Here is a 23,434-nt window from a genome sequence, read left to right as displayed (position 1 = left end):
GAGCTGAAGTTCCTTGAGCAACCAACACTTGCTCCAGATGTGGTCACCGGGCATCACACAGACGTCCACCAGCTCCCACATGCTACAGCGGCAACAAATCGCCTGCCCAGCCATCTCTATTCTATTTAATTAATTAATTTGGATGTTAAATATTTTAAAAGTGAATTTCTTAACCGTACTTTTCAGTTGTAATAACATCTCTTGATTTAAACCACTTGGCCAATAAAAAGAGACACAGAAGAGATACCCACCAATCACCTACCTGTTTTCCTTTGACACCACACTTCAGCTCTAACAGGTTGAATTGACTCTCTGCTGCTGGTTTTTATCTCCCACCACCGCTGCCCTTCTCACACAGGTCCATTCTCTGTGTCCGAACTCCCAAGTCTCTTCCCTGTTTACACTGAACTCCCGACTCTCCTCGCTGTTTTAAACTAAACTCCCGGCTCTCCTCGCTGTTTTAAACTAAACTCCCGGCTCTCCTCGCTGTTTTACACTGAACTCCCGGCTCTCCTCGCTGTTTTAAACTGAACTCCCGGCTCTCCTCGCTGTTTTACACTGAACTCCCAGCTCTCCTCGCTGTTTTACACTGAACTCCCGGCTCTCCTTGCTGTTTTAAACTGAACTCCCAGCTCTCCTCGCTGTTTTACACTGAACTCCCGGCACTCCTTGCTGTTTTACACTGAACTCCCGGCCCTCTTCGGTGTTTTAAACTGAACTCCCGGCTCTCCTTGCTGTTTTAAACTGAACTCCCGGCTCTCCTCGCTGTTTTACACTGAACTCCCAGCCCTCTTCGGTGTTTTAAACTGAACTCCCGGCTCTCCTCGCTGTTTTAAACTGAACTCCCGGCTCTCCTCGCTGTTTTACACTGAACTCCCGGCTCTCCTCGCTGTTTTACACTGAACTCCCGGCTCTCCTCGCTGTTTTACACTGAACTCCCGGCTCTCCTCGCTGTTTTACACTGAACTCCCGGCTCTCCTCGCTGTTTTACACTGAACTCCCGGCTCTCCTCGCTGTTTTACACTGAACTCCCGGCTCTCCTCGCTGTTTTACACTGAACTCCCGGCTCTCCTCGCTGTTTTACACTGAACTCCCGGCTCTCCTCGCTGTTTTACACTGAACTCCCGGCTCTCCTCGCTGTTTTACACTGAACTCCCGGCTCTCCTCGCTGTTTTACACTGAACTCCCGGCTCTCCTCGCTGTTTTACACTGAACTCCCGGCCCTCCTCGCTGTTTTACACTGAACTCCCGGCTCTCCTCGCTGTTTTACACTGAACTCCCGGCTCTCCTCGCTGTTTTACACTGAACTCCCGGCCCTCCTCGCTGTTTTACACCGAACCCCTGGCTCTCCTCACTGTTATCTGAAACCTGAACCTTTTGCTTTTCTAATTGAATCACTTTAAATGCTGCAGTATGGCATACTTTTCACTGGCAACCTATGATGTAATGGGAATGTTAATTGTAATTTTGTTGATAACATAGAGAAAAACATGGGTAAAATTCTAAAGAGGGTGCAGGAGCAGATATATATGTGCATAAGTCATTGAAGGTGGCAGGACTGGTCGAGAGCGCGGTTAATAAACATGCAGTACAGGCTTTATTAATAGGGGATAGAGTATAAGAGCAAGGAGGTTAGGTTGAATTTATATAAGACATATATAGTTATATATAGTTATATATAGTTCGGCCTCAGCTGGAGTATTGTGTCCAGTTCTGGACGCCACACTTTAAGAAGGATGTGATGGCATTGGAGGGAGTGCAGACAAGATTCATGAGAATGCTTTCAGGGATGAAGAACTTCAGTTATGAAGATAAATTGAAGAAGTTAGGACTGTTTTCCTTGGAGAAGAAAAGGCTGAGAGGTGGTCAGATAGAGTTATTCAAAATCATCAGGGGTCTGGACAGAGTCAATAGGGAGAAACTGTTCCCACTCATGAAAGGGTGAAGAACGAGAGGGCACAGATTTAAAGTAATTGGCAAAAGAAGCTAAAGCAAATAAAGAACGTTTTCATGCGGCAGGTGGTTAGGGTCTGGAATGCACCGCCTGAGAATGCACTGGATGCTGGTTCAATTGAGGCATTCAAAAGGGAATTAGACTGTTATTTGAAAAGGAACAATGTACAGGGTTACAGGGAGAAGGTGGAAGAATGGCACAAGGTGAATTGTGCATTCACAGAGCTGGTGCAGCCATAATGGGCTGAATGGCCTCCTGCGCTGTATAATTCTGTGATTCTCTGTGATTCTGTGATAACACTGACTTTATACCCGATGTTTCAGTCAATAAATGTTTATCTGGTTCACTTGGGCAAAAGCAGAACTTTGTTATTTTGGGACAAATAGCTGTGTAATGACAAGGAGTTCTTAGTGAACTTAGTTCTTAGTGAACTCCTTATTCACCAAGGAGTGAATTCTGAATTCAGAATTAAGCAAAATAATTCTGAATTAAGCAAACACAAGTTGTGCTACTGAGCCATGTCAGCTGACTATTGGTTCAACAATTGATTTTAATGGATTTAAACTGGTTCTCAGGTTTTGAAACATGACCTTATTTGAGCTGAGATTTCAAATGAAGGTCAGGTTAGACTTTCACAAGCGTTTGATTGTGACTCTGTCTCATATTTCTCAAGAATTAGTTCATATGTTTTACAGTTTTCTTTTCTTACATGGACTTAACTCACAATGGCACTTTGGTATGAAAGGTTCATGATTACTCAGAGATGAGGTAATGGAGGTGCAAACAGAAATATAGGTTAATGCTATCCAGGAGGCATTTTATTTGTAACTTTGTAGAACTAATGAGGCAATAAAGCATTCACTGATGGTAGCCAAAAGCATTTTGCTCTATTAAAGCCCAATATTGTTTATTTCTACTGCAGGATGTTGCAACCATGCAATTCTGTGCCAATAAACTTGACAAGAAAGATTTCTTTGGAAAGTCAGATCCTTTCATGGTCTTCTACAGAAGCAATGAAGATGGAACGTAAGTATATTTTTAGATTTGCTGAAGAATTTAACAATCCTTTAAATCAATATTGCTTTTTAGAAACTAGAATGTTAAAATGAATTAACAACTTTTTATTATTGTTCTGCCTGTTTCTGGCAATTGATTTCAGTACTTTTAAACTTTAAACTTTAAATGCAAAGTTCTGAGAAAATTGTGGTAGCCTTGGCTTGAGTTCTGTCTGAGTCAGAAAGTCCAAGATCCATTCCACAATTGAAGTACATAATCAAGTTGGACAAATCAGTGCAGTACTGAGGGACTGCTGCACTGTTGGAGGTGCCGTTACAGGTGCAAGCACCAATCAGCTCCTGACCTCATTATAGCCTTGGTTCAAACATGGACAAAAGAGCTGACCTCCCAAGGTGAGGTGAGAGTGACTGCCCTTGACATCAAGGCAGCATTTGACCGAGTGTGGCATCAAGGAGCCCCAGCAAAACTGGAGTCAATGGGAATCAGGTAAAACTCTCCGCTGGTTGGAGTCATACATAGCATAAAGGATGATGGTTGTGGCTGTTGAAGTTCAATTATCTCAGCTCCAGGGCATCACTGCAGGAGTTCCTCAGGGTAGTGCCCTCGGCCCAATCATCTTCAGCTGCTTCATCAATGACCTTCCTTCCATAATAAGGTCAGAAGTGGGGATATTTGTTGATGATTGCACAATGTTCAGCACCACTCGCCACTCCTCGGATACTGAAGCAGTCCATGTCCAAATGCAGCAAGACCTGGATAATATTCAGGCTTGGGCTGTCAAGTGCAAGTAACATTCATGCCACACAAATGCCAGGCAATGACCATCTCCAACAAGTGAGAATCTAACCATTGCCCCTTGACATTCAGTGGCATTACCATCACTGAATCCAACCCTATCAATATCCTGGGGGTTGCCATTGGCCAGAAACTGAACTGGACTAGCCATATAAATACTCTGGCTACAAGAGCAGATCAGAGGCTGGGAATTCTGTGGTGAGTAACTTACTTCTTTACTCCCCAAAGCCTGTTCATTATCTGCAAGGAACAAGTCAGGAGTGTGATGGAATACCCTCCACTTGCCTAGATGAATGTAGCTCCCACAACACTCAAAAAGCTTGATACCATCGAGGACAAAGCAGTCCGCTAGATAGGCACCCATCTCCATGCCTTCAACATTCACTCCCTCCACCACTGACACACAGTGGCAGCAGTGTATACCATCTACAAGATGCACTGCAGGAACTCACCAAGGCTCCCTTGACAGCACCTTCCAAATCTACAATACTATCTAGAAGGACAAGGGCAGCAGACACATGGGAACACTACCATTTGGAAGTTCCCTCCAAGCCACTCACCATCCTGACGTGGAAATACATCACCATTCCTTCACTGTCACTGGGTCAAAATCCTGGAATTCCCTCCCTAACAGCACTGTGGATATACCTGCACCACATGGACTGCAGCGGTTCAAGAAGGCAGCCCACCACCACCTTCTTAAGGACATTTAGGGATGGGCAATAAATGCTGGTCTAACCAATGATGCCCACATGCCAGGAATACATTTTTAAAAAAGAAATTCAGGGGGCTGTACATAGTCAGTGTCCAGTGAGTGTACTGTATGATACAGAGTACAAGTGAGCAGGCACAGGTGACAGTGACAGATGAGTAGCAGAAACCTGCTGACAGTGAGATTCAACATTTCCCAGCTACAACACCCTTGAATTCGGACCCCATTGTCAGTGTTTCACAGAAGGATGCCATCTGAGCCCAAATATTTTATGGAGTAATTGTGAATATACAAAGGTTTCATGGCAAGTATGGAGGTGTTCATCACCATTATGCGTGAACTTGTGCAGAGAACTTCTCTGTATGGCTGTGAAATGAATGACAACACCATGTTATTCTTCAGTAGAGTTAATGACAGACATCCTAACCCAGTTGGAATATCTCATGAAGATTAGAGTGCTGTTACAGAGGATTTGAGTTGTAATCTTCAGCAGTCTCCCTTGCCTCGTCTCAACATGCTGGGTGATTGGATAGAGAGTCATTATGCATGGCCCCGCTGCCCTCACTTTTGTCAGCAGTCTGTTCCCACTTAGAATAGTAACATGCTAAGTGAATACCAACAGCATGTCTGGAGCTGAAGACAACCGCCTCTCACAGTGATTCCACATGCGGGCCCACCAGCACGCCACCTGCCTAAACAACTGATGGGCAGAAAGCAAGCAGGGCCACACATACACTAGAGCAGTGAAGTGATGAATTCAATTGTAACATAATCTCATGAGCAAGCACAAGCAGACAGAAGGTCATCTCGATACCAAGAGGCTTCCACTCAGAACCAATTATTTCACTTACTTCAGTCACTGGAGAAGAATCTAGAAATAGAACATGGAACACATCAAGAGAAGGAAGAAAGGTAAAATTATTGAGCACTGCAGGAGAAGATACTGGGCTTAATTTCTTTGCCCATGAATTGTCTTCTGTTGAGTCAAATTAGACTCAAGCAACTGTCCTCATTTATCTTGAAATATATGATTGAGAAGTTTTGAAAACAACTGTCGTTGTTAAGAAAACAGTGACTTGGCAAGGGGGATCTCTGAAACTTCCAGTTATATTATTTTCTCACCTTAATTGGGATGGATTCTGTACTTTAGGCACCACTGTAGAAACAAGGAAATAAAGAAATAACTTGCACCTTTCATAATGTCAGGCTGTCTCAGAATTGCATCACAGCCTGTGATAATGTAGAGAAATGTGCCAGCTACCTTGTGCACAGCTCTGTCCCACTAACAGCAATAAGGTAAATAGTCAGATAATCTGCTTTAAATGATGTTAGCTGAGGGTCGAATACCGGCCAGGATATTGGGAGAACTCCCCTGCTGCTCTTCAAATAATGCCATGGGATCTTTAATGCCCAACTGAAACGATAGACAAACCATCACGTCTGATATCACCTCTGACAGTGCAGCACCCCCTCAGTACTGCTCTGAACTGTCCACCCAGATTATGTGCTTTAACTGTGGAATGGATCTTGAACTTATAACCATCTGACTCAGACAGAACTCAAAGCCAAGGCTAACACAGCTTTCTGAGATTCTTCCTGTTCTCTTCCACCATTGGAAAGACTTTCCTCAAGTTCATTTCTCTGCAATAATGAAAACAATAATTTGGCTGCTTGTCCACTGAAGTAAACATTTTTCCTGTATTAATCTGAAAAATAAGACAAAGGTGGGATTTTCACCACGAAGGAGAGCCTGTCCGTCGTGGCGAAAATCCCGGAACTGGCTGGAATTTCTAAATCCTGCCCCCGAACCAGGCATTTCCTATCTTCGCGGGGGTGAGAATGGGGCCAGGTCATGTGAGATTCGTGTAGGCAGCTGACCATTTAAATCACCAGCTGCCTCCACTGAAGTGGGGTTTTGGAAGAACAGGAGTGTGGAATCTGGAGTGCACAGATTAGACCAGGTAAGAGGAGGTTTGAACTTGTTAGATTCTTATGAATAGCCAGGGTGCTGCTTTGGAGAGGTATGGTACCCCTTTGGTTCTGCGACACCTTTGGGAAAGGTAAGGCACCCTTTGGGAGAGTTAAGGCATCCTTTGGGATTGTTAAAAGTGAACATGATTACACACTTTATATGCACAAGGTCATTGAAACTGTCAAGCTGCCCAGGATATGTCCAGGTGTTCAGGAGATGTCCAGCTGTCCAGGTACTGTCCAGCTGGCCAAGAGATGCCCAGCTGTCCATGAACTGTCCAGCTGTCAAGGAAACATTAAGGAGCTGTTCGCCTGTCAAATCTGCCAAAGTTATCTAGGAAGTGTCAAAGCTATCAAATCTGCCAAAGCTATCCAGAAATTGTCAAAGCTGCCAAGGAACTACCCATGGAAACTAGCTGAGTTGGCATGGAGTGGGTAAGTGCAACCACCCAAAAGTGGTTGGGGGCATGGATTAGCATGAATTGGCACTAAGTTGGTATGGCGGCAGTGGGGGTGTGTAGACTGGCATTAAGCTGGCGTAGAGGTGTGAAGGGCCATGGGGGTTGGTAGAGGAGCACTAAGTTGGCATAGGGGTGTGTGGCCATTGGGTAGATAGGGGGTATGGACTAGCATAGGTTGGCATGGATTGGGCAAAGGGAGTGTGTGAGGGGTGAGGCCTGGAGGGATGCTTTTTGTTGTTTTTAAAATTTATTTAAACAGAGTGCCGGGGCACAGAGGCAGGCCTTGCGCCCAGCCGCCTCTGTGCCTGGCAGCCTGCGGAATTGTTTTGCCCACCATCCCCACACCCCATTCCCCTCCCTGCCTCCCCCCTCCACACACACACACACACACACACACCGCCCCCCATCCCTGACCGAAAATCTCACTAATTTACTAATTTTTAAGGTTGTACTCGCCAAGCTATGCAAATCACCCAGCTATGCACTCCCAACCCGAGGACAAAAATCTGGGCCAATATCTACCAGAATAACCATTGTCGGATCTGAGTGATTGGAAATAACATTAGGCATACTCCTGCCTGTAGATTAGAATAGGAAAACTCCAGTGGGAACAGAAGACACAAGATGTCTTCTATTGTCCAAGTACTTGTGGTTTCTTGGAACCATTTGTAGTTCATATACAAGAGTGTGGCGCAGAGAGTGTCTATTTTGGTATAATTATGCACAGTTTTTTTCCTATGTTCATAATCTGTGAACTTCACTGTCTAGAAGACATTTTGCTAGAGTCATACAGGCGGTCAATCTGCCCATGCTGCCCGTTAAAGAGCTCTTCAATTTGTACCACTCACCTGCTCTTTCCCCGGAGCCCTGAAAACGTTTCCTTTTCAAGTATATATTCAATTCCCTTTATAAGTTACCATTGAATCCACTTCCATTACCCTTTCAGGCAATGCATTCCAGATCATAACAACGCGGACTATTTAAATTTAACATGAGATTATCAATCTTTTAGAGACTGCTATCAGTACATCAGTATGAAAATAGATTCCCTCTGAAAAACCATCTGCCATACGTTCAGAAAATATTTCTTTCTTATAGTTGCATTATGTAAGTAAGACCCGCACAGACTGGAATGTACAACAATCATTGAATCGTGCATATACGGTAGTTGGCCAATCTTCCTTTCAGCTAAAAACTGATCTGGACTTAGACTGTTGGGCATATCCCTGGAAGAACTCTCTATTTTGCTGAGTGCCTTGTGTTCTTTAACACCCACCTGAACCATGCAAACTGGCAAATAAAACCTCTACCTTAAACATATGACTATCTCTGACAATGCAGTCCCCCCCAGTACTGAACTGGAGAAAAGTTCACAGTGCCTCTGAAGTCTGAGGCCATTAATTGCTAGAATAACTGAATTATGGCTTAAAAGTCAGAGCTTCTGTTCATTAAAAAATTTTTTTAAATATAGCAATGCGATTCATCGAGCAGTGAACTAGAATTCTTGATGTGAACATTTCTTTTGAATGATGATGTGATTTTTTTTTCCCAATGGAGGAGCAAGGGAACTTAAGGAAAATATATTCTATCAAAAGTATTTCTTCAAACTGTTCAATCTAAAGAAGCTAATCATTCATCATTCATTTCCACCCGCCACTCCCTCCCTAAGCTGCCTAAGCTAGGAAAGGTTTAGGTCCGTCAATTGCATAATAATGTCCAAAGGAGACAAATGCTTTCATCCTCAACTGTCACTAAATCAAAACCTTGGCCATTTCAAAGCATTGTCTTTTGAAGAAGTCTACATTATTGATCTAGGATGCACTTGGAGCCAAACAAACCCTGTGTAATTCTGGTACAACCTTAATGCAAGCTGAGGCCTCATCTTTCATCAGGATCAAAGTCGGTGGTTACATCTGAACTAGATCTTATAAGCTCGGAAAATATTCTATCATTTCTAAGATATACCCCATGATTTTACTGCTCCTTAAACTGGAGCAAGAATCTGTAATCACAATTATGACAACCTTGCAAAACCCTCCACAAGGAGTTTTCATAATTGCTGTTGTTACTCTTTAATATCCTGAATTATATATACATTATACATTTCATAACATTTATTTCTATTTTCAGCTTCACAATTTGCCATAAAACAGAAGTGGTGAAAAATACCCTGAATCCTGTGTGGCTGCAGTTCTGTATTCCAGTGCGCGCTCTCTGCAATGGTGACTATGATAGGTAAGTTCATGGAACTGTGGCTTTTGGAATGTGATACATAGAATCAGTGCATAAGAGAAAATGATTAACTGGGCATGTTCAATCCAAAGAAAGGTATCTTTAGAGTGCAATTGATCATAATTGAAAATGAAGAAAATTAGTTAAGATGATGCTGTCTTCGATTTAATTATAGTTTAAATAAATAGTTCTGGTCCAGACATTGTCATGTAGTCAACTACATACAACAAGCCCCTGCCACCCTCACTTATATTTATTATTGTCACATCAACACTGAGTGCTGCTACTCTGAAACATGCAGTTATTTGATATATTAAGTGGAAATGGAGGATCTGCCATTTTTCCTTTGACAATTTTCCATTTCATTGTTGTGCTGTTGAGGGGCTCAAGGCAGACTCAGGTAAATAAGGCTGGTGAGTTTCAAGCACGAATACCCAAGTGGGAATTTAATGCTTTGACGATGATGGAGACCTGACTCCAAAAACAGGTAGAACTGGGAACTAAGTATTCCTGGATACAAGGTGTTCATCAAAGATGGGGAAGGAAAGAAAGGAGGCGGGGTGACAATACTGGGGAGGTGGTGTTGTACTGGTAATGTCATTGGACTCCAGAGACCCAGGCTAATGCCCGGGGGAATATTGGTTCAGATCCCACCATAGCAGCTGATGGAGTTTAAATTCAATTAATTAAATCTGGGCCTGGATTTTTCAGTCAGCGGGCGGGCTCAGCGGGAGCGGTTGGGGGTGGTCGTGGAGCCGACCACCATCCACGATAGGCTCCGCGCCGCCATTTTACATGGGCGGGCCAATTAAGGCCTGCCCAGCATAGTGCTCAGTGCCACCTGTGCGGGCGGGGGGAGGAGGGAGAGTCGGGCCCAGCGCTCTTTCACGCTCCGTGCCTCAGGGAGATCGAAGGGCTTTTGAAATTAATAAATAAATGGATTAAAAATGTAATTAAACATATCCCCTCATGTGACATGTTTTAATATTTCAGAAAAGTTATTTATTTAATTAATAAAAGCTTTAGGAAACTTCATCCTGCTCGTGGATGAGGTTTCCTAAAAACCGTGAAGGCCGCTTGGCTTTTTCACCTGCCCGCCAACCTTAAGGTTATTTCCTTAATTAATTACTTTCTTAATGGCCTTAATAGGCTGTTTAAATATTGGTGGGCACGCAGCCGATTCCGGCGCCTGCCCGCCGAATGAAACATTGCGAGACAGTACGATAATGTCAGGACGCGTGCCGAATGTCATCGCGCGTCATTTTACACATCGGCGTGTCAGGCCTGCTTCCACACGCTGACTGAAAAATCCTGCCCCTGGAATTGAGAAGCTGGTCTCAGTAATGGTGCCATGAAGCTATCATCGATCGTCATTAAGAACCCATCTGGTTCACTAATGTCCTTGAGGGAAGGAAATTTGCCGCCCTTACATGGTCTGGCCTCAATGTGACTCCAGACCCACAGCAGTGGTTGATTCTTAACTGAAATGGCCTAATAAGCCACTCAGTTCAAGGGCAATTATGGATGAGCAACAAATGCTGACCTTGCCAACAATGCCAACATCCCATCAAAGAATTTAAAAAATGATTAGGCAGAATATTACAGTGCTAGAGAAAGAGGATGTCCTGGGGGTGGGGTCAAGGACAGAATGCACTTGCTTAGAGGTAACAAGCAATAGACATACAGTTATACTACTGGGTATATTCTATAGGCCACCAACTAGTCAGAAAGATGCAGAGGAACAAATTTGTAGGGAAATTAGAGAAGTGCCAAAACTAGACATTAATGGTAATTGGAGGTTTAATTATCCTGATGTAGACTGGGATAGTACTAGTGTAAAGAGTGGAGAGTTCGAAGAGTTTCTGAAGCATGCTCAGTAGAGTTTCCTTGGTCAGTATGTTTCCAGCTGTCAAGCTGCAGTATATGATGAATTTTCAGACAATGCTTTTAAAATTTTGGATACAAACAGTCTGTTAAAATGGCCACTGCAAATGAAGTGACCTTTGGAATTCTGAGTCAGACAGTCCTGAGTTTCAAGCAAATAACTAATTGAGTATGGACACTCACAACCATCTGCTGTTAAAGGATGGGCCGTCAACAACAGAACTTTATATTCCAGTGGACTCATCTTTCTGTTTCACCTTGGTCACATAATGTCTGCTTCTAAAATAGCAAAAGCTGCTTGCAGAGTCCAGAGTTCCATCAATGTCCATCAGAGAAGACATCGAACCAGCTACATGTCAACAACGCAGCCGAGGTAATAAATAGCAACATCTTGAAAGTGGGAGAAGAACTCTCCCCAACCTGTTCCAACTTCCGGTGAGAACCAACCTCCTGGAAAGTCAACTACAGGAAGCCTCACAGCCTACTGAAAAACCTCCGCTTACAAGACCTTCACTTCACAGAAAGCATCAACCAATCCAAGAAAGTATAGGCCTGCCATGAAAAAGAGACTGAGGCAATTATACATTGCAAGTGTATTATTTTTTCTTATTTGTATTTGTATTATTTTATCTGGATCTAATCTTCGTGTGACTGATGATGTGTGTGAGTTGAGTGAATGAGACATTGGGCAGAATCTTTTGCTCGGCGGGCGGGGTCGGGGCCTGCTCGCCGACGGGTAAAATGACGCGGGGTGACATCGGGCGTGCGTCCTGAGTTCACCCCGTGTCATTTAGATTTTCAGGTCGGCGGGCGAGCAGCTGAGTCGGCCACGCACCCACTGACCTGTCAATGGCCTATTAAGGCCATTTAAAAAAGCTAATTGAAAAAGCTTCTGAAAAAGCATGAAAACCTCATCCACGGGCGGGATGAGTTTCATGAGTGATTAAAAATTTTTGGAATATTTCAAACTAAAGGTTATGGACATGTCCCAACTCATGTGACAGTGTCACATGAGGGGACAGGGCAGCGAAATTTTTTTCTCATGTTTATTTGAAGTTTGAAATCTGAGCTGATCTCCCTGAGGCAGCACTTTGCCTCAGGGAGATCTGTGCGCTCTTTCCCTCTGTGCGGAGCGGGGGGAGGGGGTGGGGAGGAGGGATTCCCTGAGCCGGGAGTGGCAAAGTGCCGCCTCAGGGAGATCGGTGGAAGCTGTCAAAATTTTTGGAAGTGCACAAAAAAAATTCCTGACATGTCCCCTCATGTCACCCTGTCACATGAGCTGGGACATGTCAATTTCTTTTATTTCAACATTTTATAAACATTTTAAATCCCTTATGAAACCTCATCCCGCCTGTGGATGAGGTTTCATGCTGTTTCTGAAGGCTGCCTGGGCTCTTCGCCTGTCCGCCAACCTTAAGTTTGGACGGGCAGGTCCATTAATTAGCTTAATTACTTTTTCAAAGGTCTTAAGTAGCCGTTGACAATTCGGAGGGTGTGCAGCTGAGTCAGCTGCGCGCCCACCAAACTGAAAATCTAAATGACACGGGGGTGGGGGGGGTGGGTGGGCGAGGGCCCCCCACAATCGCTGACCGGAAGATGCAGCCCATAATTGGAGGAACGCCAATTTCTTTGGTGTGCGAACAGATTTGTCCAAGTTAAATTGGAGTCAAAGATTGCCAGACAAAACTGCAATGAAACAATGCACTCTCTTTAAAGAGTAAGTGGTTCTGGTACAGCCGAGATACTTTTCCACAAGGGGAAAAGCTAGAGCAACTAAAGCTGGAGCTCCCTGGATAATTACAAAGTCAGACAGTAAGATAAAACAGAAAGACAAATGCCACAAGTTGGAACAAGACTGAATATAGGAAGTTCAGAAGGGAAATGAAAACGAAAATAAGAGTCACAAAGAGATAAGAGACTGGCAGCTAACATAAAAGGGAATTTCAAATTTTTCTGTGTGCAACTAGCTAATAAAATGGTAGTAAGAACAGGAGTGTGATCGATTAGGGATCAAGAAGGGGATCTATGCAAGGAGAGGAAGGCTATGGCTGAGATAATTAGTAACTTGATTCTGTCTTTATCGAGGAAGAAGATGCTGCCCTGGTTACAGTGAAAGAGGTAGCTGGGAAAAGGTGGGAGGGTGGAACCAGCTGAGTTGCTCTTGCAGAGAGCTGGCATGGGCAGGATGGACTGAATTACATGCTCCTGTGCCATAGCCGGTCTGTGGTTCTATGACGGTGACAAACTACAGGCTACTGAAATTGAATCTGGTGATTTCACAAGTAGTATGGGTAAAAACTACAGAGAATTACTTTTGATGCAAATCCCAGTTAATTGAAAACATGCCTTTTTCAATTTTATTATTTTAATGCTAAACAATTAACTAAATTATATTTTGCATCCTTTACTATAGTGCACTGATCTCATCTTTCTACAGCAGCAGATTAAAATTCCCGGAGCAATATGAAACAGTTTTCACTTTTCAATCCTTTCCATTTTTGGCATTTTACTGTTTAATGCTGTTGGGGAAAGAACCCTGATGATGAACTTGCATTCTGCTGCTTGAAATTGCTCACTTAGACTGTGTTCATTATTTTAATAGAAGGAATGAGATCATTTCTAAGCTAACAGAGTTTAGAATTAGACTGCATTTTCAATGCCCCGCTAAAAATGTTGTCATGTTTAAACAAATATTCATCAGAACTGCCAACTCCGCTTATGTGTACATGTATGTAAATCAAGTGACATACGAACAAAATGGTAGCATATTAAGATATATTTAAAATAAGCTTTCAATGCAAAGAAAGTATCCCGTTAAGCATAATTGTATTTGGATTTTGCACAAATGTACACTCTTCATAAAAGATTATCAGAATCTTAAATAACATCATCGTTAGCAGACATTATTTGTTGCATAAAACCTGAGAATTCAGAATATTGAAGAAGAGTCAATAAGGGTTCAGCTGGGGCAGTATAAGAAATCTGGGTTCAATGTGGAGTAAACTTTGTAGTAAAGCTATTAATATTTTGTCCTGTTTTCTTGGAAGCAAATACTGTTTCCCCACCATGACCCCACCTCCCCCCATCCCCTTCCCCCCTCCCCGAAACAGTCATTTCAACTACCTTGAACTTAGCAGCTAAGAGTTGGTGTGAGTCATTGGGTCAATGTTATGCAGTTCTCACAAGTGGAACTGCCAAAATTGTCATTATTAAGTTGCTCATAGTGGATATAGGGAGTGGAACAGGAAAGCAGGACTGTAAAATAATGAGCAAATAATTTAGAATGGTATTTTTATTACAGAATGTTGCAGAAAATTGCAGTAAATTTTCAGTCAACAGATGACAGAGTAAAGAAAAGGCTGGACATTTTTTGTTATAGGAGGCTGAGCGAGTTTCAAGGCTAATATTAATGTAAGACAAATATGAGAGGCATTGTAAATAAAATATGTATGAGATCATATTAGAAGTGGAAATTAGAGGAATATAACCTGGATTTTTAATCCCATTTTGTTGTCCTGTATATTGATCAAGCATGTTATGATCCTTGGCCAGATCCCCAAGATTTTTGGTAAGATCTGGTTAGGGACCAATACCATTTTGTTCAAAGTAGCCAAAATTTGTGATTTAAGACACTTGCTCAGTGAAGAAAGCCACAATATTCCACTGGTTTTAAACAAACAAAAATAAACTTTACTATACAAGGTCAGAAAGATAAAACAATTTATAATATCTATCTTATACTCTAACATTCAGGATTAATGTGAGGTACATGTGAATAAACAGGCAAACTGTGGTCAAACACACTACACTACACAATAAATGACAGATGCGACCAAGTTAGAGTCCATGGATTTCTCAACAACCCACATAGACATCAGTAACACAGTGAGTCAACCAATCTTACTGAAACTCCATCTCTCGCATGAAGAATTTCAATCTTCACCTTCAAAGACCTTGCCTTGGAATTCTCTCCAAAAGTCACTCCAACTTGGATGGCATCAACAACGGCCCACTTTGCAATTTCAATCTCGTCTCTGAAGATTCCTTTCCCCGGATTCCCAATTCTATACTCAAGCATCAACTCAAGAGCACAACTTCAGCTCTTCAGCTGTGCCGAGCAGAACACTGCTGCTCCATAGAGGTATCTTTGCCCCAGCCCTGCAGCATGGAGTCATTCAGCTGACTTCTTGGATCTTCAGGGCTCCTCCTGAACCCTCTTCAATTACCAGACTCAGGCGGCACCAACAGTGGTTTACCTCGCAGGTTTTTTAATTGCAGAACATTTCAGAAAATTGCAGTAAATTTTCAGTCAACAGGTGACTAATAAAGAAAAGGCTGGGCATTTTTATGTTACAGGAGGCCAAGAGAATTTCAAGGCTAATATTAATGTAAGACAAATATGAGAGGCATTGTAAATAAAATATCTGAATGAGATAGTATTAGAAATGGAAATTAGAGGAATATAACCTAGATTTTTAATGCCATTTTGTTGTTCTTACTTCTGTATATTCAAGCATGTTATGATCCTTAGCCAGATCCCCAAGATTGTTGGTAGGATTTGGTAGGGGACCAATAACATACTCAAGCACCAAATTACAGGCACAACTTCAGATCTTCAGCTGCATCAAGCAGAATGCTGCTGCTCCAAAGGGGTACCCTTGCCCCAGTAACCCACAGCACAGAGTCAACAACCTTTGGCTGCCTTTTGCACTTAAAGTCTGCTCCCTGCAGCCCTTTTCCTGTTTGGAGCCTGTTTCTCTGCTCCTCTCTTCAACTTAACTGAGACCTGTCTCTGTCCCCTGTCTCTGTCCCCTACCTGGGAATTCCTTTAGGATCTTCTCTGTGTCCACTGCCTAGAACTTTCATGGTGCTCTGCTCTCTGTCACCTGACCTGGGTTTCCATGCTTTTTTTTCTTTCTTTATCTGCAAGTGCCCTGGGCCTGTCCTGGGCCCAAAGAACTTACAAATTGCAGAACTGCGCATGTGCAGCCCACTCCCGGCCTGTGCAGGTGCAGAAAGTCTGACGTCCATCAGGAGTCGAAGTTCCTGATCTCTGAACTTAACATAAAAGTAAGTCTTGGTTTCATAACAAGCATAAGAGAAGCAGTAACATGTTGAATGAGAATTGCTAGATTTTTGTCTTTACTAGCAGACATTAAGCATCACCTTGGCCAGAACTAGGATAGGAAAAGTGGACAGAGAGAATTACACATCTGCAATGGACTCTGCCTCAAAATAATGGAAGAAATATAACAGGCTCCAGTGGGCCTATCATTCCTCTACAAATTGTTAGGAACATAGGAACAGGAGAAGGCCATTCAGCCCATTGAGCCTGCTCCACCATCCAATACGATCATGGCTGATCAAACACTTAAGTGCCTTTTGCCCACACTATTCCCATAATCCTTTGCGTTATTGTTAATCAGAAATCTACCAATCTCTACCCTAAACACACTCAATGACTGAACTTCCGCGGCCCTCTGGGGTAGAGAGTTCCAAAGGTTTACAACCCTCTGAGTAAAGAAATTTCTCATCTCAATCCTAAATGGCTTCACCCTTATTTTGAAATTGTGTCCCCTGGTTCTAGACTCCCCAACCAGGTGAAACATCTTACCTGCATCTACCCTGTCTATTCCTTTAAGTATTTTGTAGGTTTCAATGAGATCATCACTCATTCCTGGAAACTCTAGAGAATACAGGCCCAGTTTGCCCAATCTCTCTTCATAAGATAGTCCCTGGAACAAGTCTGGTGAACGTGTGTTGCACTCCCTCTATAGCAATAATTTCCTTTCTGAGGTAAGGGCATCAAAACTGCACACAGTACTCCAGGTGTGGTCTAATCAAGCTTCTATACAATTGAAGCAAGACTTCACTACTCCTGTACTCAAATCCTCTTGCGTTAAAGGCTAACATACCATTAGCCTTCCTAATATCTTGCTGCACCTGCTTGTTAGCCTTCAGTGACTTATGGACAAGGACACCCAGGTCCCTTTGTACATCTACATTTTCTAATCTCTTACCATTTAGGAAATACTCTACATATCTGTTCCTTCTACCAAAATAGATAACCTCACATTTTTCCACATTATATTCCATCTGCCATGTTCTTGCCCACTCATCAAGTTTGTCCAAATCCTCCTGTAGCTGCTTTACATCTTCGTCACAACACACATTCCTGCCTAGCTTTGTATCATTCGTGAACTTGTAAATATTACATTTGGTCCCCACATCCAAATCATTGTGACAGCTGGGGCCCAAGTACTGACCTTTGCAGTACCACACTAGTCACAGCCTGCCAACATGAGAATGAGCCGTTTATTCCTACTCTCTGTTTTCTGCCTGTTAGCCAATCCTTAATCCATGCCAATATATTACCTCCTATCCCATGTGCCTATATTTAGCTAATCAACCTCCTGTGGGGAACTTTATCAAGAGCCTCCTGAAAATCCAAGTATACCACGCCCATTTACTCTCCATTATCAATTTTCTTAGTAACATCCTCAAAAAATTCCAAGTTCGTCAAACATGATTTCCTATGTGCAAATCCATGCTGTCTATGCCCAATTAGATCATGATTATCCAAGTTTCCATTTATCACATCCTTTGTAATAGATTCTAGCATTTTCCCTGCTACTGATGTTAGGCTAACAGGTCTGTAGTTCCCTGTTTTCTCTCTCCCTCCTTTCATAAATAGTGGGGTGACATTTGCTACCTTCCAATCTTCAGGAACCATTCCAAAATCTATAGAATTTTGGAAAATGATCATCAATGCATCCACTATCTCAATAGTATCCTCTTTTAACACTCTGGGATGCAGAATATCAGGCTCCGGAGATTTATCAACTTTCAGTCCTATTAATTTCTCCAATACAACCTTCTTACTTATACAAATTTCCTTCAACTCCTCATTCTCCCTAGTCCCTTGGATCGCTAATTCTGGGAGATTTCCTGTATCTTCCTCAGTGAAAACAGACACAAAGTAACCATTTAGCTTCTCTGCCATTTCTCTATTCCCCATTATGAATTTTCCTGACTGCCTGCAACAGAATCACATTTGTCTTAGCCAAATGCTTCCTTTTTACATACCTATAGAAGCTTTTACAATCCATTTTTATGTTTTTGCAAGATTGCATTCATATTCTATTCTCCCTTTACCGGTTTCATAGTCTTCCTTTGCTATATTCTAAAAACCTCCCAATCCTGGAGTTTACTACTATTTCTGGCCAACTTTACAAGCCTTTTCTTTTAATCTTATACAATTCCTAACTTCCTTTGTCAGCCATGGTTGACTGACTCTTTTTGGGTTTTTGCACCTTGATGGAATGTATAGGTGCCGTAAGCTATGTAATAGTTCTTTGAAGACTATCCTTTGCCTATGTACAGTCATACCTTTCAATACATTTTCCAATCGACCTCAGCCAATTTGTCCCTCATGCCTTCATAATTTCCTTTATTCAACTTTAACACCCTTGCTACCAAGTGAAGTACCTCACTTTCAAATATAATGTAAAATTCTATCATATTGTGGCCATTCATCCCTAAAGGTTCTTTTACAACAAGATTATTAATTAGCCCTTTTTCATTGCATAATACTAGATCTAAAATAGCCTGTCCTCTAGTCGGCACCTCAACATACTGATCTAGAAAACCATCCCTAACATGCTCCAGAAACTTGTCTTCCACAGCATTAGTGCCCAATTGGTTTACCCAGTCTATATGTGAATTGAAGTCACCTATGATTACTGTATTGCCCATGCCTCATGCTTTGCACATCTCTTGATTAATACCATGCCCCACATTACCATTACTATTTGGTGGCCTATAAACAACTCCAACCAAGACCTGCTGCACTTTGCTGTTTCTTAGCTCCACCCAAACAGATTCCACACATTGTTCTTTTGATCTGAGATCCTCCCTTACTAATGCACTGATCCCATCCCTTATTATAAGTGCAACTCCACCTCCTTTCCCTTCATGTCTGTCCATCCTAAATTCGAATATCCTTGAATACTCAGTTCCCAGTCTTGGTCACCATGTAGCTATGTTTCCATAATGGCAATTATATCATACCTATTTGCCTCTATTTGTGCTTTGAGGTCATCTACCTTTTGCGAATGTTGTACCCATTCAGGTAGAGTGCCCTTAACTTTGTCGTTTTGACATCATTCCACATTCGAAGCACACTCGATGCTCTGCTTTGTTTCTCCTGCCTTCTAGTCTCACTACTACTTCCTGTTACCAACTTTACTTCCTTCCAAATTGGGTCACTCCTCAGGTTCCCACCCCCCTGACAAGCTAGTTTAAACTCACCCCAACAGCAGTAGCAAATCTCCCTGTGAGTATATCAGTCTCAGCCCTGTTAAGATGTAACCCGTCCAGCTTGCACAGGTCCCACCTGCCCCAGAACCAGCCCCATTGCCTCAGAAATCTGATGCCATTCCACCTACATCAATTCTCCAGCCACTTATTTAATCGATCAATCCTTCTATTTCTGTGCTCACTAGCACGTGGCACTGGGAGTAGCCCTGAGATTACTGCTCTTGAGGTCCTGCTTTTTCATTTCCTTCCTAACTCCCTGAAATCTGCATTCAGGACCTCATCCCTCTTCTTACATATGTCGTTGGTACCAATGTGGACCACGACTTTTGGCTGATCCCCCTTCCCACCGAAGGATGTCCTGCAGCCGCTCTGTGACATCCTTGACCCTGGCATCAGGAAGTCACGTTTACTGCCACAGAAATGCCTGTCTGAGCCCCAGACTATGGAATCCCCTATCACTATTGCCCTTCCATTCTTCTTCCTCCCCTACTGTACATCTGAGCCACCCGTGGTTCCGCAGACTTGGCTCTGACTGCACTCCCCTGAGGAACTATCGCCCTCATCAGCATTCAAAATGGAAAACCGATTAGCAAGCAGGATAGACTCAGGGGACTCCTGCATTACCTGCTTGGTTCTCTTAAACTGCCTGATGGTCACCCATTCCCTCTCTAGCTGTGCACTTCTAACCTGTGATGTGACCACCTCCCTAAACGTGCCATCCACATAGTCCTCTGTCTCGCAGATGCACAACAGTGACTCCAGCCACCACTCAAGTTCCAAAACCTGGAGCTCAAGCTTGTGCAGCTGGTGACACATTCTCCAGATGTGTTTGTCTGGGACACATGGTGCATCCACGATTTCACACGTACTGCAGGATGTACACTCCACTTGGCCGAGCTGACCTGCCATCCTGTAACTCTAAAAACTATTTATTACACTTAGAGTAAGTAGAATGAGTAGAATAAATTACTAGTAGCTCAACTTTACTACACTTATGCTAACTTCAACTTACTTTGGTTTACTTTATTACTTTATTTCACTATGACTTGATTTAACTTTACTTCCTTATTGCTAGTGTTCCTTTCTGAAATCTAAGTAGCTACTTCTTTATAAATGATGCGATTTTTTACTTTTAAGCTATTTAAGCACACTCCCTAACAGCAGCTTCTCGACAACCAATGAACTCTCAGTTTTCCTGTGATGACACTCCTGGATTTTTTCAAACTCAGCCCACTGCCTGAGTAGAAGTGATCTTCACAGGTCCGGCTGCCTCTATTCCCGGAAGGTGAGTGAAGGCCCCAAGCCTCGCCCTCTATTTATCCACTGCCCAAGGTAGAGGTGTCTCTCACAGGTCCGGCTGTCTCTGCTCCCGGAAGGTGAGGTATTAATTCGGGTCAGGCACTGCTTGACACAAAAATGGTAAAGACAGAAATCTACCATTACACTACTTGCACACGTGGGGTTAAATTAAATTTGGCCCACAAGGGTGCATTGGGAGAATAGGGGGTAGGTTGCTATAGAATTGGGCGAAAGACAGGGGGCAGAGTGCACATTGTCTTCCTAACTCCATGGGATTCATTCAGCGGCGAGGAAGATAGAGGGTGACTGCCCAGCCCAGAGACCATTTGAGGCCCTGAAGTGGCCAATTACGGGTTTCACCCTGCCTCCACTAGGTGGCGGGGAAACCCTCTGCCACATGGGAAGGCAGCTCAGTAAAAGCTGGTGGCCTCCTTGTGGGCATGAATGGCCCCCATACAGCGGCAAGGGCCACTCTCGCGGAAACACCTCCCCTACCTTCATTCACCACCCTCGCCTGCCATCTTGCCGTTGGCTGCCGGTGGTACGATAGCGAAATTGAGCCCACTCACCTCTATTCTGGGGCCTGCTGCATGATGCTGCTCTGGGTCGCTTGCTGCAACATCAGCAGCCACAAGCCCCAGTGGTTTGGTTGGAACTGAAGAGCCATCAGCCCTCTGCTCTTCAAGGTACAGAAGACCCTACGCCAGACAGGGAATTGCCTGATGGACTCAGAATTGGGTCAGGGCTCCTGGAACAAAAACCAAAACTGCTGGAAAAACTCAATGGCTCCGGTAGCATCTATGGAGAAACAGAGTTAAGGTTTCGAGCCCAATCTCGAAGAAGAGTCATATTGGACTCAAAATGTTAACTCTGTTTCTCTCTCCACGGATGCCGCCAGACCTGTTGAATTTTTCCAGCACCTTCTGTTTTTATTTCAGATTTCCAACTTCTGCAGTTTTTTGCTTTTATTTCAGGGCCCCTGGAAATGGCTGAGGTGGGTTTGCACCTGACTTTCTGGCCTGCCATTGCAGCCACTGCTGCCAACATGAAATATAACCCATACAGTGCCATTAACATAGTCAAATGTCCCAAAGTGATTTACAAGAATGTTAGCAAACAAAATTTGACACTGAGCCATGTAAAAATGTATTAGGGAAGATGACCAAAAGCTTGGCCAAAGAGGTAGGTTTTAAGGAACATCTTAAACGAAGGGAGAGATAGGGAAGTGGAGAGATTTAGGGAGGGAATTACAGAGATTAGGGCCTAGGAAGCTGAAGACATGGTAACAAATGGCAAAGCAATGAAAATCAGGGTTGTGCAAGGGACCAGAATTCGAAGAGTGCAGGAGTCTCAGAAAGTATTAAGGATGGGGGCAGTTATAGAGGGTGGAATTTTCCCTGCCCGTTGGCGGTGGGCATGTTGGGCGGCGTGAGCAGACAATATGACAATAAAGCCAGAAATTGGTTTCATGACGTTGTGAAACCAGTTTGCTCTGTCCGTCAATGATAGGCCATGTTTCCTGCCATCAGACGTCATGAACTTCATTGTAATACATCTCCATAACATGAAAAGCCCAGCTCCCGGAGTCACGCTACACTTCAAATTTACCATCCACATTGGCGGGAAAACAGGCCGGTGCACAACATGTCTTAACAAGGGTGATGTGCATAAGTCGGGACTTATCATCAGGGCCTTGCTCACATCATGGATATCCAAGGAGCAGAAGATGCTGGAGCCCGACAGGCCATCCATCGCATGCTGGGTGGATCCTCATGGATATTGCTCCGCCATGAAGCAACTCACGGAAGGTGGAAAGTCACGGCTGAGAGTCTGCTCAGTGTCTTTGCCGTGGTCTGCAATGGATGATCATCGATGAGGTGGAGAAGAAGGTCCCGCTGTGAGTGAGAGAGGAATATGTACTAGGGAATGAGAGGGGAAGGTCTAGGTTCGACGGTGAGAGGAAGGTGTGTCAGGTGGGGTGAGGTTGGGAGTGGGGAACATAGGTGTCGGGGGGTGGGGGGAATGAGATTGCTGGAGTGAGGTTGGGAGGACGGAGCGAAGGTGTCGGGGTGGGATGAGGTTAGCGGGGGGGATGAAGTTGGGAGGGGGGATCAAAGGTGCCGGGGATTGAGGTTGGGATGGGGGACAGAGTACGGGGAAGAAGTGGGTAACAGGGAGGTAGGTGTAAGGGGGGAGGTAGGTATAAGTGGGGAGGAAGGCATAAGGGAAGGATTCCGGAGAGGGGAAGGAGTCTGGAGAGGGGAAAAAATCCAGAGAGGGGGAGGATTCTGGAGAGGGGAAGGAGTAAGGATGGATTTAGAAGTAAGGCTGGAGGAAGAGGTAAGGCTGGAGGAAGGAGTCTGGAGAGTGATGAGAGTAAGGGTGGAGAAAGGAGTCAGGAAGGAGGAAGGAATCCGTGGTGGAGGAAGGAGTTCCAAGGGGAGAAGGGGTCCATAAGAGGGAAGGAGCCCCAAAGGGGGAAGGAGTCCCAAGGGGGGGGATGTCCAGACATGCAAGGGAGGGGACTGTGGAGTCGATGACTACCTCCTGGGGAGCAAACTGAGGGCAGGCACGGTAGGAGGGAATGATCAGCATGACAGAGGGCAGATTGAGGTGGTAGGATGGGAGGGTGAGGGTGCGATTGTATCGATAGAAGGGACAGCTAGGATGGTTGGTAGGGACTCAGAGGCAGACACGAACCCTGGGATGGGAATGAGGAGGCCAGGGAGGTTAATGTGGATGGAGTTGGGATTTCTGGGAAGATAGGGAACATGCATATTCAGTGGACAT

At 43.9% G+C, this 23,434-nt stretch overlaps 1 protein-coding gene across 2 annotated transcripts in view; it reads left to right on the top strand.

Annotated features, from left to right (window-relative positions):
* LOC144683255 (copine-8-like) overlaps positions 1-23,434 on the top strand; it is a 742,817-nt gene that overhangs the window by 401,142 nt on the left and 318,241 nt on the right. For both annotated transcript variants that reach the window (XM_078546211.1, XM_078546212.1), the window contains 2 exons: positions 2,877-2,980; positions 9,041-9,145. In XM_078546211.1, coding sequence (XP_078402337.1) covers positions 2,877-2,980; positions 9,041-9,145 — 209 coding nt within the window. The remainder of the gene's footprint in view (positions 1-2,876; positions 2,981-9,040; positions 9,146-23,434) is intronic.

Source organism: Cetorhinus maximus, chromosome 8, assembly GCF_964194155.1.
Source record: "Cetorhinus maximus chromosome 8, sCetMax3.hap1.1, whole genome shotgun sequence".
NCBI classification, from domain to species: domain Eukaryota; kingdom Metazoa; phylum Chordata; class Chondrichthyes; order Lamniformes; family Cetorhinidae; genus Cetorhinus; species Cetorhinus maximus.
The sequence above is the reverse complement of the archived record's forward strand: the minus strand, read 5'-3'. Positions and strand labels throughout refer to the sequence as shown.